The following is a 17,295-nucleotide window of genomic DNA, read 5'->3' as shown; positions in this document are numbered from 1 at the left end:
TCAAACATAAGTCTTCGAACGTAACGTCCACACTAACGACACACGGATACTGGTCTTTTTAAAAGGGATTAATTTAAAACAGTGTAATGATTAGTTGCTGTTCAATAAAAGAAGATGGAAAGATGAAATTTCTTTATTGGTGTAAAAATGAAATAATTTCAGTTCTATAGTGCAATTCTTATAACCTCGGTTATACCAACCAGGCTGTAATGGATTTTCCACTTACATAATCGTTTGTCAGCACCATTACATAGTAATTACCAGTTGTTACTCTTAGTATTATAGAAGATTGTTGTGGTACACCCTAATATTAAGCTCGTGCACCAGCAACTAGTTACTTTATCAAGATCCAAAAATAGTGTATTGCTACACTATCCTTGGTAAAGGTGAGTTTACCCAATCTTTTAGAGAAGTTGCAACGTTTCTTTTATTGTTTTTTTTTCTTTCTTTTCTCCATTGGTTTTCATTCCACTAAACAGGCAAAACACCCAGTTTGACAGAGTTGAAAATGGAAATCTACAAAATGATTTCTTATACCATCTTCATTCCTGGATGGATTCTTACCAAAGTCATTCCTCCAGTGCAGCGTTGTAATTGACTGACTCATTGAGGCGTTGACTACTAAACTCATTTCATATTATTTATCTTTATTTTCATATAAATATAATTGAATAAAATCCATTATATTAGAGCATACTTGGAATATAATGGAACATTACTTGTAGTGAATTTACTCGTCCTGGCCGGATCCAGATGGCATTGCAATATTATCAGGGAAAAAAAGATCAATATAGTTTGCATTACTGTTTTTATAAAAGAGTTCTCTGTAATTTTCTTAGTGATTTAATATACAGATTATATGTGTTATATAGACAAAAATGTAAACACATACTTTTTCCTTATGAAAAGAAAATGTTTTATTAAAACAATTTAATACTCTTAATAGCTTCATTCCCGATTGTAGTGTCTCGTGTTTCTGCTCCTTGATTATTTGCAAGTGGCTCTTGAGTATACATAAGTTTAACTGCTGGCGTACATTATAGTCAAGAGACTACCACCAGTTAATTATCAGAACGCTTCCTGTAGATAACAATTAACTTGTTTAAGTTTAAGGGAGATGGTAAATCTCGTATTAATCTACAGCGAGTACGAAACTCGGATCGAAATCCATTTAAATCCTAGAGTTTCATGCCGAAAAAACTATCGGCGAGCCCAAGTGTAAGTAATCACTTGGGTAATAAATCCTAGAGTTTCATGCCGATAGTTTTTTCAGCATGAAACTCTAGGATTTTGATGGATTTCGATCCGAGTTTCGTACCCGGCTGTAGAATAATACGCGATTTACCATCTCCCTTAAATTTAACTTATATCGCCGGTAAAATAACCTTTTGGCTTGTTATCGTAGTAATAACAATATATAAGTACACCAGTTTAGCAATTCGTTAGTAGAGGTATATGCAAGTTTTTCACTTAAGACCTTGATATTCCAGGTCTACCTACTCACTGATGAGACTTCAAAAAGTGTTGAAACCGGTCTGGGTAGTGACCTTTCATCATAATGTAAAACATCTCCTAGGAGCTGCGTTTTACATTATGAGAGAATATTAAGGATAGTGACGAAGCTTGCTCCGAGTTGCCCTGGTGTTGTACTACCCAAGTGATTACTTACACTTGGGCTCGCCGATAGTTTTTTCGGCATGAAACTCTAGGATTTAGATGGATTTCGATCCGAGTTTCGTACCCGGCTGTAGAATAATACGGGATTTACCATCTCCCTTAAACTTAACTTATGTCGCCGGTAAAATAGCCTTTTGGCTTGTTATCGTAGTAATTAATTTGTTTTGTAGGACGCACAAGCCTATTATTAAAGAACATAATACGCAGCAATAAGCTGAGTCTCATAGTGATCTGAGTGTTATGGAAAATGGATACCTAACTTAAATTGAGTTTTAAACACAACATTCGGATCAAATGAACAAATAGAAAATTAAACTCTCTAGCTTTCAGATTATTGTCCAGATACTAATAAAAGTGCTTATCTGGGCATATTAGAACCGAAACCTTAACGAATGAATGAATTTATGAAACGTTCAGTGTTGCGTAATGCTTTACTGTGCGACCACAGATGCGAGATCCTTCGATACTTCTGCGCATGGTAGAAGAAGGCGAATCCATTCCGATAACAGGGTAATCAATGCGTTTCGTGGGATGAGTGTTTATTATTATACGTCGGGAAATTAGCTTTTCTTTTATGAAATTATGAAATAGAAATATGAAAATTCTAGTTTTAAAGTGGTAACTGTTTTGCTTGCAACAGGTGGAATGTTTTACTTATAAAGCACGAGATTTCGGTAGTTGGTAACGAATTCGTACATCGTCTTATTCCTTTCTTCCCTTCAACACGAACTGACTCTTCTGGGCACATTGCCAGCCAAGGATCTCTCATCTGTGGTCGGACAGTACAGACATTTTTTCTGTCGTTAATAGTTAATAATGATATCAAAAACAGCTACTATAAATTGGCCAGGTTATTTTTAATGTGTGTGACTTCCTCTCTAAAATCACCAAATTCAAAATTTTGAAATATATCAAAAGAATCGAAATAAAAAATTATCTCGGAGTAAGTTAAAATAAAAGCAAGCCATGTATACATTTAATTCAAATTCAAAAACATTTAATTCAAACGGGCTCAGCGGTTTTCCCTCTCTATATGTCACTTTTTTTGCCACTACACCCGAAAGAATAGACTTCTTTATATCTTTATATCAAATGCTTAAATCAATTAAATTAATCAATTATTAATTTATTAAACAAACATTTCTTTCAAAATAAAATTGAACAGTTACTAATGTTGAAACACGAACTAGCACAACACGTCACGCTAAATTTTCTTCGGGTGTGTTTGTAAAGTCACACGACCAAATGATTTTTCACACTGCATATGACTATTAGACTTGACAAAGAATTAAAAAAATACCATAAAAATAGAAAGCAGTATCATTTCACATTGCCGTTATGGTTCTAAAGTGTTTGGATTCTTTATTTTATTATTACTTTTACTTTGCTGTTGCGTCTTGAAGTGCCATAGGTTTTCAGGAGATATTAATACACCCTCTGTCCAAAAACATACCGAACTTTTCGAAAATAGAAGAAACTCTTGGCGCCACCTGTTGTATCTTTTTGTTGTCGAAAGCGGCAACCTTCGTTAGTGTTGTATCAACTGCTTATGACATTTGCTTCATTAGCAGCCGAGTTATAGTGCCAAGAGTGACAGTGTGTTTTGACGAATGGTCGGAAAATGAGTTTCAAACAGAGAACTGCGATTGACTTTTGTGTTAAACTTGGTAAACGTTTTACCGAAACGCATCGAATGCTTCAAAAAGCATACGGTGATGAATGATTCAAAAAGCATACGGTGATGAATGCTTATCTCGTACTCAAGTTTACGAGTGGTTTAAGCGATTTCAAAGTGGTCGTGAGATGCTTGAGGACGACGAAAAGCCGCTCCATCCAAAAACTGGACTGAGTGAAGTTGACATCCAACAATTGCTTGCTTTCATCAAAGAAAACCCGAAATCGTTCGTGAGATTGATTGAAGATTAATTGGGGATTCCAAAATCAACTGCGAACAACATTTTGACCGAGGGTTTGGGCCTTCGTAAATTGAACTCGAGATTTGTTCCCCACAAGTTGACCGACGACCAAAATATGTATCGAATTGAACACTGCAAGGACCTAATTAAAACCGCTCGTAAGGACTCAAACTTCCTTGAAACGATCGTTACTAGTGACGAAACATGGTGTTTTGAGTGTGAGCACGAAACAAAGCGCCAGAGTGGTGAGTGGAGACCACCAGAAGAGGGGCATCAGAAAAAAAAGTCGCTTGGAGAAGTCAAAAATAAATACAATGCTTATTTGTTACAATGCTCTATACAACGCTTTCGACAACAAAAAGATACAACAGGTGGTGCTACAAGTTTCTTATATTTTCGCAAAGTTCGGCTACTTTTTGGACATAGGGTGTAGTGCATTATCCACAAGAAATTCGTTCCGCCTGGCCAAACGGTCAATGATGAGTTTTATCTTGAAGTTTTGAAGCGATTGATAAAGAATTCGTTGCGTACGGCATGAATATCGTGTCGACTGACTGTTCGTCAAAACACACTGTCACTCTTGACACTATAACTCGGCTTTTAATGAAACAAATGTCATAAAGAGTTGACACAACACTAACGAAGGTTGCCGCTTTCGACAACAAAACGATACAACAGGTGGCGCCACAAGTTTCTTATATTTTCGAAAAGTTCGGCTTCTTTTTGGACGTAGGGTGTAGTGCAGCTCACGCGATTTTATTTCAGATTCTTGAATATATTCTTGATTAGAATTGATTCTTCAGGAACGCTTACAGGTCTTTGCGGACTACGACCAGCTAAGTATCCGTTCTTTTCCCAACCAGAATTTTAATAGGATAAAGCGGTTACTCTGAATCTTATAAATGTATTCTTACGAGTATATGTAAATTACGTATGTTTTTCCGGCTGGGTTGCCTAATTCCGAGAAGAAAACTTGAATTTCCGGCAGGAAAAGACCTACCATTGCGTATGAGATCAGTTATTGCATCTTCAGTTGAAAACGTCTTAGAAAGATTTTTCGAAGAATTCGAATCTAGGTCTTTCTAACCAAATAGCATCGTCGATACTGAAGGAGCTACAGAGTTCCTAATTATAACAGTAAAATCATTTTCCAGAAACGTCATTAGTTGAATACTGTAGGTGACTGCCCAAGTTTCAAAATTATATATATTTCTTTTAAAATAAAATAAAAAATTAATTTATTATTTTTTAAAACATTAAAAATTATAAACAAGGCATATTAACAAGAAGTCGCATCTAAGTAACACGCGGACCCTGCATAGGAAGCGGGAATAACGCGTAGAAGAAGAAGAAGAAGAACAAGACATATTAAGACTGATGATCAAAATCCTGAATGACTCATCGTAACTAATTTATAGCAATTGACAAGAACTTGAGTTTTTACTAAATAGTTCTTATTAGTTGAATATACTCGATTTACGCATCGGAGACTGATTATCAGTGCAATGGGTGTTCGGTATTTCACTTCATATACGCTACAATAGATGAAGCGAATATGATATTTAACGCACATAATGGTGTTATCACACTGAAAGTTCATTGCCTGTTTCAACAATCAGCTCCTGTGATCTCTACGAAAGTACGTAAATAAGAATTTATCGCACTGCAGTATATTAAAAATAAAATAAAATAAATATACTAGAAATATTTTTAAAGTATACTTGTTTTGACTAACTGAGTCCAAGAAATCAGATATTTATCCCTTCGTAATATGACAGATATCTAACATACTGAGTTGTAAGGTGTTCGCACAAATATTCTGAGTCTTAAAAAAGATATATTGGACTCTATTGAAATAAATACTCCAGTCTTATGAATGCCATTACGTGCAATGATGACTAGTGAATTCCAGTGGAACCTTATAATATCACATTGAAGACTTTTGCAGTGAATATTACTTTTTTTTTTAATGTTGGGCCTATACACAAGAGGTTGGTTGATTAACCTATAATGCATTAGTACTGTGCATGCGTAGTGGGTTGGGAAAAGAGAAACGTGTTTAACGTTTGATTTAAAAGCCTGTATATTGTATTCCTTGGGAAATACGTCAGGGGGAAGACTGTTCCACAGTACAGCAGTAGCAGGGATGAAGGAGAAGGAAAGGAAATTTGTTCTGTGGGTTTTGAGGTGTACTGTGAAAGAATGTTGGGCGGCAGCTGTACGTGTTCCAACGGACTTAGTACTGAACGGGGGAATTATTGATGCCATTTCAGATGAATATTTGCCATGGAAATATTGATAGAATACACAGATTGCGGAGACCAAATGTCTGTGTGAAAGTGAAAGGAGTGAACTGAAGAGGTTGGTCATTTATTAATCTAATTGCTTTCCTCTGTATTGAGTCAAGCATTTTGATGGAGCTTTTAGGAGTTACACTCCAAATGCGAGAGCAGTGTTCGAGCGGCAGATTTGTGATTTGTATAAGTTAACACCTTTTAGAGGTGAAGTAACATCTTGAGCGAAAGATAAATCCAAATCCAAAGCTGACTTATTAAATAGTGTAGTGTAGTGAATAATATTCATTATTGCAACTGACAACAGGAACATTGATATCTCCAATGTTTATAATCAGGCTGTTATTCAATTTCTTATCAAAATATTTTTTCAGAATCGTATAAGCGAGGAATTTACGGTAATGTATGTGCTTAACTGAAGTGCGAGTTTTGATTGCCAAAACTAGTTGTTATTACGAACATACACGTGATCACCAGAATAGACCCTGTAGTATGGATTTCAGCGTTAAAATATATTCTCATCGCTATCTAAATCGGCCTTGTCTGGTTTCAATATAATGCTTAGAAATATCCAGCCTAATTGTCCAACTGGTTAGCACACTTACTCTGTTACCAATTGGTCGTGGGCTCTAGTCCCACCTTAGGCAAGGATGTTTGTAAACGCCTGCTCTAACGACTTGTATAGCTTGTTGAGTCTAGAAGCCTTGTTTTCCACAAAAATAACAATAACAACAACAACAAAAATGATGTAGTGTCTGATTCATGTCCTGGTGTCTTTTTAGTGAGAGTAGGGAGGTGTGAAGACCATAATACACTTAAAGCAGCTTTCAAATGAGGTGAGTTGAATTGGCCAGTATCATACAAGGTTGAAAGGGATTTTTCTTTCAGAAAGTCAGCTTTCGCATAAAACAACCAACCTAGCGCTACAACTAACGAGGATATTGGGCATATATATATACTGTAATAGCATTAAATTCCTCGGCATAATCCGAAACAATTGCGTTTATAGGCACTACGTGATAACGAAGAGAAACATTTTGGATGCAGTCTATCTTAAATGGACAGGCGTCAAGACTCCCGTAATGCTCTTTTGCTATCCGAAAGGTAAGATAAGCTCGTCTTCTCCGTGACAATGATGGAAGCAATCCATCATTTCTAAGATGATAACAGTATTATTGATCACTCTGTAAAACTGTTAATGTTGTTCAAGAAGCATAGCTGTGAGTTTCGTTTAGTGACTGCAATCCATAATTGACATGCATTCGCATAATATCAAGATTTCGTTATGTGGAAATTTTCATGAAAATTGGGATATCATGTGCGTTTGTTTGCAGATGTTCTGATTTTTCCAAATGATTATAATCGCATTGTTATCAAAATATTATTCTCACACTCTTTTCCCATGTTTTATTTCAATATAGGTTCATTCTTGTCATAGTAGGTGTACTATAATAGAAAAATAATAAATTTGTCTATTATGGTAACTTTATTTCCTTTTATAACTTCAGTTCTAATTCTCCCCATATTTGTATAGTTAACTTAGTAAAGTCCAGAAACATAACTACAAGAGTGTTGTTGAATTTGCGAATTATCAAGGTTTTAATTTTCCTAGGAATACAGAATGAATTGTTGAAATTCTCGAGGATAACGAAAACTTTTATAAGGATATTCCAAGTGAAGGTAAACTGCAAACTCTAGGTTTTTTAATTCTCCAAATACGGAAACCAGACAAAAAGCACATGCAGTCAACAGACATCGAACAATGTGGATATACTATGGATATGCTAAACCGTCCTGTTATAAATTAGGTATATATGAAATCAACTTACTTGGCCGTGAGAGTCCAAACCCTTTTTAAGGATATTTTCAACTATGGCATCGAAACCTCTATTTACACTGGACTAAGGTTTCAGCAACTACCATGCAGGTAATTGAATATTTTGAATAACTGGAGAGTTGCTATCTAGAATGCACATTGCTCATGTTAGAGACAGTACTGTTAATTGGATTTTACAATTATAAATGCGAATAAGTTTTATAAAGAAGTTGACTAAAGGTAACATCAAGCGAAACTATACTGTAAACAACAACAAGAGAGGACTTTGGGCATGGAGATACAAAACGCCCAGGAAAATAGAAGGAAAATCTGTATTCTGAATTACTGAATCATTTCCATTCCAAGAGAGAGCAGGTAAAATAAAATCGCTGTGTAGATGTCTACCCAGTATTATTCTAAGAAATGTTGAACCTAGAAGAACGTTTTCAAATGCTCGCATTTTATGTTCAAAACTAAGACCAATTGTAGTACTTGAATTTTAGTACTACTTTGATGCAAAGTGTCAGCTTTGAATAGTCTACTCATTCCTACGCATTTTATATTATGATATATCTTGCTCAGTGATAGCTTAGAAAACCAAAGTATTAGACATGTGAGCATATTGAAAATCTGACAAACAAGAACTTGATACATACTCTCACGGCAAATTTCCATGAGGATACATATCAGGAATTTGATAACGATAATAATGGTAAGAATGATGCTATCTCTCATCTTAAATCCCTGTAGTAATTAATTACTTTGATGTATTATAATTAATATTATCGTAAGTATAACGCAGACATGATTAAATTTATTAACATTTGATAATTGGGTAAAATACTATTTCACTTTTTAATAATTACTGTAACTATGACTAGTATAAAAGTTTCACAAGATTGTTTTGCTATTGTATGCATTTATATAAACGCGTGATGTCTGATGACATCTTCCTTTACGTCAAGTGGAACGTCAAGTGGGATAAAAATCCGAATTTCTTTCTTATTTTAAAAATTCGAAAATACCCTAAAATATTGAATAAGTAATAATGGACAAGTCATATAAGTCGAACGGCAAGAATACATTCCTGCATGCAAAAAGCTATGACTACATATTATGTAGTACTAAATCTTTCTGATCTCTAGTCATAAATAATAATAATTAAAGTAAACATTTTACCACATTAGCAATATGAATATTAATGTTCTTTGTACTAAATAGAGTTTTCCGTTGGAGATAATTCTAATAAACAATTCTTGCGCAAAATTCTAATTAAAAAGAAGTGCATTTCTGAGTAGCAAAACCGAATATATATGAAGTATGTTTGACCATCGATGTTGTATTAAAATAAAAATAAATATACCAAGTAAATATATATATGGTATACTTTGGTGTACAGATCAGATAATAATAACTAAAAAGAAAAACAATAATCAGGAATACAAATGCAATGTAAATGAGTTTTTTTTCCCTTTTTCTTAACTAATTCCCATTTTCTAATGAACTCATATAGAATAATTAACTCATCTATAGGGTGGTGCAATGGAAATACCGATCGAAATTTCATTATCGAAATTGTAATGACCGTGCAAACAGATATATAATTAAAATTGAATCGTTTATTCCATGAAAATCATATTTCTGTCTCGATTCCATTTTGAACTTTCTACGCAAATCAATTTCTCTCTATATGTATAAAAAATCCCTTAATCTGTTTCATAATTTGTGACGACTGCAATGTCAGATCCATTTTATCAAGATCCCCGAAGAACTGGACTACGAGTTTCCAAAAAGAGAACAAGATAGCAACCTAACTCAGTTAGGTTGCAATCTTGTCCACTGAGTACCCCTTCATCCCTTCATCTTTCTTCTACATTAATTATGGAATGAAGTGCTGTGTGTTATGAGTATAAATAGTTCTCCAAAATAATAAGTTTTTTCACTCAAACTTTATTAATTATATATATTATTTATAATACATTATATAAATACAATTGCGCATAACAGACACTCGCATTTATATAATATTTTTAAATCATAATATATATATATATATATATATATATATATATATATATATATATATTGCTCGTTGATGCCAACAGTTCACTCTGTGTATGACTTTCAGCACACAAAATTTGGATTCTATTTAGCCAATTTCTATGAATTGAACCTGGCTAACAGCGTGCTGCCTATTGATAGAGAGTACGCTGTTATCGCTGTTCCTGTTTTTATAGTTTTAAAGTGGTTTTAACTCATGTTTTTAATTTAAAAGTGCTGCTATTTAATTCCACTTGTTACGCTGAAGAGGAATTAAATAGCAGCACTTCCAAATTAAAAACGTGAGTTAAAACCACTTTAAAACTATGAAAACGGGAACAGCGATAACAGAGTGCTTTCTATTAATAATAATAACAATAACAACAACAACAATAATAAATACTCAGGTGTATTCAATTTAGATTAACGTTTCAGATCAAGTTCTTTACAATATAAACTCAACAATATATATAATGAAGTGCTAAAATTAATAAAAGAAAATAAAATGTGTACAGAAACACAAATATTAGCTATTTTCTATTATTTAGACATTTTAGACCTTTCTAGCTCCGAAAGAGACTATTGTACAATAATCATGGATGTTGCTGTAATAATAAAGAATGCTGAGTAACAGTACTCTTCATCATTATTAAGCTATTGACATTAAAATTTCGTTAGTGCAGGAATATGCTGAGAAAACCATACAGTGGATATCATTATTAAAAGACAATGTAAACTGCGTCATTAAGAACAACATGAGCAGGAGATGCTTATACTACTCAGTACTACGTAAGCATAAGAGTATAATCAGTTATAAGATAATAATGATAAGGAATTCTTATCATTATTAAAGAGAAAGCAAGAGAGAGAGAGAGAGAGAGAGAGTTGAAACTTTGCAAGAGAGCAAATGCAGGCTGAAAACCTTTTGGGAATTTCCGCTCTAAACTGAATGTATTTTTTTTTAAATTCTTGATTTTCATAAAATATTAAATATATACAGATTCCATATAAACATTTTCCTAAGAAATGTAAATAAAAATGTGTTTGTGCGTAAAAATTTCTTGAAAATATTATTTTCATATTTTTCAATAAGCTTATGTGATGACTTTATAAAAGTGTGTATTTTACCACCGTATACAATCTGTTCATGACAAACATTGAACAAAGTAATAAAAAAATAAAAAGGTACCCCTTATTTATTTCTGAACTTTAAACACTTCTAACAACTATTTAAAATACAAAACAGCCTCTCTTTTTCATTTCTGATCACATCTATTTTGCTTTTTTTTCTTTTGAAACAGAACTGACGATGGCATTAGATCGGCATGGCCCCATCTTTGTGCAGGAGCCTCCAAATCGGGTCGATTTTTCGAATACAACTGGAGCAATCATATTGTGCGCTGCACATGGTAATCCTGTTCCCAGCATCTCCTGGACTGCTCGAGACGGAAGACCTGTGACAGACATCCCTGGTTTACGGCACGTTCGCCCTGACGGTTCCTTGGTGTTCTTGCCTTTCCGAGCTGAGGAGTACAGACAGGATATTCATGATGGGGTGTACAAGTGCCTTGCTTCCAACTCCGTAGGGGTAATTTGCAGCCGAGACGTGCACGTGAGGGGAGGTAATAACATTGTTTTCATAGCACACCTGTTTTATTGTTTTACAGGAAATGTGTTTTTGTTTTCTTCCTCTTTCGACGGAAATTATGGTTCGTAGTGGCGACTGACGTCTGCTTGTTCTCGATTGTCGACGTGTACAATGAAGCTTTTGTTGCCATAGTCTAAAGATATCTGACAATCATGCAGCGCACAGATTGTCATTTCTTTTTATGTTTACTTTTATAAAGAATACGTTTTTTTTTCGGATGTAATGTAATTAGATAAAAAGTTCCCAGCTTAGGACATAATATGACATTTGGGGAAAAACTTCTTCATTTAAGTGACTAAAAGTAACAAAATTGAAACTTAGAAACTTATTTTCGTTGTAAATTTTCAAATCAAACTCTATTTAACATATATCTTTGATTCTTATGCAACTGAAATTCTTAGTTTGTTATTTTAAAAAAATCTGCAGCTCGCCTTTCAAGATATAAATAAAATTATTTTATTCCGGAAATAAGTAATCTGGACAAGCATAACTTTTTTTGTGCTGTCTAATTTGCAGAATATTTTTTAATTAAAAATTGTAACTTATTATAAATCATTTGATTTCTTGCATAACTGAAATATAAACTTCAGCTGCTTGTCCTGACCTGTCAAAACAGGTCTAAACAGGTTGACACATGCTAAACCGCCAAATGAGAACTTTATCGGTACGTGATGTGTAATATGGTATTTTCGAAAGGATATTAACGGAACCAAACGTTAATACGAACAGCATTCGATCACTGTTTATCTTTCTCTGTGAAAATAAGCAAACAAATAATCAAGAAAACGTTTTCTTTAATCATATTCTGAAGTCTTAGTTGACCTCCTGTAAAAAAGACGACTGTAAACCTCGTTATTCATTGAGTGAGATACCCGTACTCCGAATACCACTTAAATGCCATTTAAATTGGCTGTTGGCAAATGGACAATCGTTCCGTTATATATTCAACATAGGAGTTCAAACGTCACTCTAATATTTATGGTTGTGAATGGTTTTAGGTGCTGAATGATTTTAATCAAGACCACTAGTCTGCTTATTACCAGCCGCAGTGCCTTAAAACCCTCCATATTTGCACTCCAGAATTAGGTTTGCGGATTATCTGCTAAAGGGGTGCCACCATTCGTGAGTGGCAAGCCATAGTTTTGCATCTAATGAGCTAACTGTTTGAGTTTAGATTTAGAGTCAAAGATAAATGATTTGGAAATTTATTGGAATTAATAGAAATAACCATTAAAATATAGCGAGAATGTAGGTGTGTAGGGAAAAATGTAGATTGAGAAAAGTAGAAAATAAAGAGAAAGGAAAATGAGAGATTTAATGTAAATCGAATGTCTTCTTAATGCATTCCGGGCAGATAAATAACTAACAACAGAGAAGGACATATTTAAAAAAATAAATCAATTAAGTTAAATTACTGTTGATAGAATTCCTTATTAATTTGTTTTTGATCGAAAAAGAAAAGAAAAGAAAACCACAACAGTCAGTGTTAGTACTTCAGAAAATATGATGTTCATTTTGTATTGAAGTTCTCTTTTCTGTTACATTGCAAACATACGCGATCATGTATGGGCTCAATTCATTAGACATCTCCATGAAAATCATGTAATTCACTTCGCTTTCTTTACTTTAAGTTTCTTCTCTGAAATATCATTCCACTTTTTTGTATATTTTCTATATTTTATTAGCATATGCAAAATAGGATCAAATACACATTTCGTTAATGAAATGCTTAGTTGTATAATCCCGAGTATTGATTTCAACCTTAGTTTTAAAGATTTTAGCATTGTCCATTTTCTGATCTTAATATATCTTAATTGTCTATTTTACCCCCCCCCCCTTAAAAAACGTTAGATTCTGTGGCCTATTACCGCAACTGGATTTGCTTTAGGATGATTAAGCCTATTCATGTAGCCAGATTGTTTTAAACAGAGTGTTTCAATCTGTTCTTTCCAAGTATGAATACAGGATCTTATTATTCTCAGTGATGAATGTAGTTAGGTACACGTATTACCATGTTGGTTTGCTCGTTTTCAAGAGAAATTTCGAATTTCTGAGACAAACCTAATATTCCTCACTTCCTTAAAGTAGGTATTAACTAAATGGTATCGTCGCTATCATTTGAGCTGTCGAGACTACATTTTGATATAATATCGAATACATAATTACCTAAAACAAATTATCCGATTCCAAACAGTTATACGATTGAATGATGAATATGTAAGTAATTTTGGATAATCGTCCTATTAATCTTATATGTTTCCCTTGCAAAATTTAATGAGAACATCTTGAGAGTAGCCAAATGTGTAGTAAAATGTCATTTTGAAAGAAGAAAACATTCATTATTTGAGTAGATGTGCCTTATAGGTTTAACGATATGATTAATTACGTAACGGTGCAATTAGTAAGTATTAAATGATTCAAATTGTGTTAGTGGTAACGATATTCTCAACATTTGATAAGCTTAAATATTATAGCTGTAAATTATATCAGATACAAAAATAAAACAAATTTTTTTTTCTTATTTGGATGGTTTCCGTTTCTAAATCTGTTTCTGAAGTGTTCTCTTTGGAATATTTCGGGAGTTTTACAAATCAGTCGTCTAAAATGAACCGTATTCCTCCAGTATCACAATGCGGAAGTTATCCAGGATAACCGGATCATCATCAAATTCTCATTCTCTTCATATCTTTATTCTCTCTCTCTCTCTCTCTCTCTCTCTCTCTCTCTAACATTTTACATAAACATGCCTATTACTGTAAGTGATGTTAAAGTTACTTGAAGTGGAAACGTCTAAGAGCAATAAACAGGTAAATCGTAATCTGTTAGGCCATATAAAATGACACTGAAGAAATCAATAGTCTGTCCTCGGTTGAAACACGTTTTACCGAGTTCCAAAATGCCTCTGCAAGCAACGCCTGCACCATAACTCTTCATCAGGGCTGAAGAACATAGATTTACATGGCTGTGCAGCAGTAAGAAAGTCTAATATCGTCAAGGCCAATCCCCAAGTATTCGATGGAGTGGAGCACAGCTCACCGCTATTGAATTCTGGAGTACTGAAAATCATGAATCACGCTTCACCATCTTGTAGTCCACGGTACCAGTGTCTGTTTAGGTTGATGGCAGGAGAATGCTAACTGACCTAATGCACTGTGTTGAGGAAGGAGGTATCATGGTCTGTTGATGATTTATTGATGATCATCATCATTCGGGCTTGCCACTTAGTTCCGATGAATGGGGAGATTCTTAATGCTGCGGACTATAATCATATCCTATACAATTCTGTTCTTCCAACTTTATGGCAATATTTTCGTATTTTGGCAATATATCAACAAGATGATTCTCTCGTCCACAAAGCGAGATCTGTGCAGTAAAATGGCTTAAAGAGATTGAGGGTGAAGAACTTAAGATGCCTACACAAAGTCCTGATCTCAACCCCCATAACATCTGCGGGATGAATTGGAACGCCACCTGCGAAATAGGCTGAATCTTTCGCCATTAGTGACCAGTGTCGGCGATTCCTCCTGGCTAGTGCTATTTTAGAAGACTGGAAGAGAATTATCACAGCACAACCAAAATCTAGTGGAGGATTTCACAGAAGATAGAAAACTATTATAGCAGCAGTGGGTGGACCTGATCCATTCAGTGCCGTCCCGTGGGTAAGAGGAGCCTTTGTTCAAAGTTATATTTCAGCTCCCGCCATAAAACAGAATTTGCAAATTAAAATTAAATTAATTTCAAGAAATTTTTATATATTTGGTATATAAATACAAGATATACGCTGATATCGACGCTCTGAACATGTTCAAACCTGCTTTGATGTATCACTCATGAAGCGGTACGTGAAAGCAAAGCGGCTACTCGGTTGTTGAGTTTACTGTTCATTTTATCGCCTTACTCTTTATTTTAAGTCATGCAATCAATGTATTAAAGTTTTACTTCAGTAATAAGAGCATCGTATAAAATGTGACTATTATTTATCGTCATTAAATGGCACCCCACCTAATCAGGCGCCTTTGTGCGGGGAACAACCTGCACACCCGCATGGGGCGACCCTGTTCGTATTGATTCCTTTCATATTTGAGTGACAGTTGAGATGGGTAGGCGTCCGAATATTTTTGAGCAGGTATTTTATGAGGTACCTTGATCTAATGTAAACAGTTCCATTCGGCTCTTTTTATGGTTTCTGAATATATTTTTCAGTACTGTCTGAATTTATGTAGATAATTCCTAAATCCAAAGAAGTTTGTTTGTTAAACAACAGGGTTTCACCTTGCTTACTTATTTTTGAAGAAACATAATTTCTTCGCATTTAGTTTTTTCTCGTTTGTTATAAATGTAGCTTATTTATTCTTTCTCCTAAAACAACATCGCGATCCTTCGAAGTACGGCTAAATTGTTCGAGTACCTCTGTTTCCTTAGAATCCTAAGAAACTAAGGATATTATTTTATTATTATTATTAAAATTAAAATTAAAGAGAGAGAGAGAGAGAGAGAGAGAGAGAGAGAGACTGCCAGGGAGTCAGAAACTCATTGAAGGAGGGCATACTGTTCGCACCAGCTGGCATACCTATTCTTGAATTCAATCACAATACTTGCACACCAACATCAAACGGTAATACATTCTAATCACGCATCACTCAATGAAAGAAAATTCTACCCCTCACCCCTTTTCTTGATAGCATTCATTCTCGATTTCTAAGGATGATTTCGTGTCCTTTCCCCACCCTCTTTAAAATGAATAATTTCCATCTATTGAAATTCTGCATAACTCATTCAGACGTTTGTAAGTCTCAATCATGTTATCCCTCCTTCTCCTTTTTGCTAGTGTCTGCAGCCTACAAATTCTCAATCTGTCTCCATATAATTTTTGACACTTCTCTTTGCACACTCTCCATTGTATCAGAATAACCACGGAAACCACGAGACCAGGCCTTCGCGCAATAGTCCAAGTAACGTCTTATCACGGCCTTGTAAAAAGGCAAAATGACATCCTTATCTTTATGTGTCAAAGTTCGTTTCAGCATTGCAGTTATCCTGTAAATTGAATTTGCAGTCTTTGCTATATGGCCACTGAATTTCAACTTCATACTCCAAGATCTCTAGTCGGATCAATTTCTTCTAGCATAATCCTACTAACATAATACGACATTGGATATCGAATCAAGCCAAAGTGAATGACTTGAGGTTTACTGGTATTGAAATAGTAGCTATTTTTCCATGCCCACAATTCCAGCCTATTCAAATAACCCTTTCAGAAGTTTGCATTCATTGAGTACTGCATTTCAATAACATTCCTGATTATCCATCTTTGCATCATCAACAAATAGCTGTACGTCTCATGTCAAATCCCCTCCAATGTCATTCATGTACAGATTGAATAAGAATGGACGAAGGACTGATCCTTGAGGCATACCACTGGTTACCGTGAATCTTGGAGATTCACCCTCTCCCATATACGACATTTTGATATCCGTCAGTCAGCCATCCTCTTTTCCATTCTAACAGTTTATAAGAATATGAAGCCACCATGCTATGTTTACTGATTATATTCGTTTTTCTGGGTAGTTTGAGCAATTAAGCTTTTCCGATGTAAAGACCTAAAAGCTCCGCTCTTCCTAGACGGGATTCCAATTGAGACCTTTCCAGCTGAAGGTAATATGTCGCGACTTTATGGCAATTGTTGTCTGAAGTATTAATTTGGCATTTGTTTACGTTGAAATTACGTATGTTCGCTCGACTATGTACACGTGTAAAGGCAAGCAAGAATAATTTATCCTTCCTTTTAAACATAAAAAGAGGGCGAAAACTACATTAACCTAACCTCCATAATATGTAAGAGCATTATGGCATTACAAGACAATAGGCTGTTGTAACAGACCTGAAAGCAGAGGAGTTTTATGC

General features: G+C 34.5%; 1 protein-coding gene across 1 annotated transcript in view; it reads left to right on the top strand.

Annotated features, from left to right (window-relative positions):
- The first annotated feature begins 10,890 nt into the window (after nucleotides 1-10,890).
- The window catches only part of LOC150094606 (cell adhesion molecule Dscam1-like), a 313,219-nt gene continuing 306,814 nt past the window's right edge, over nucleotides 10,891-17,295 (top strand). The window contains exons 1-2 of the mRNA XM_090411602.1: nucleotides 10,891-10,909; nucleotides 11,045-11,365. Coding sequence (XP_090267728.1) covers nucleotides 10,891-10,909; nucleotides 11,045-11,365 — 340 coding nt within the window. The remainder of the gene's footprint in view (nucleotides 10,910-11,044; nucleotides 11,366-17,295) is intronic.

The sequence above is a fragment of the Typopeltis vanoorti genome, chromosome 21 (assembly GCF_054136105.1).
Source record: "Typopeltis vanoorti isolate ZY-2024b chromosome 21, IOZ_Tvanoo_1.0, whole genome shotgun sequence".
NCBI classification, from domain to species: Eukaryota; Metazoa; Arthropoda; class Arachnida; order Uropygi; family Thelyphonidae; genus Typopeltis; species Typopeltis vanoorti.
The sequence above is the reverse complement of the archived record's forward strand: the minus strand, read 5'-3'. Positions and strand labels throughout refer to the sequence as shown.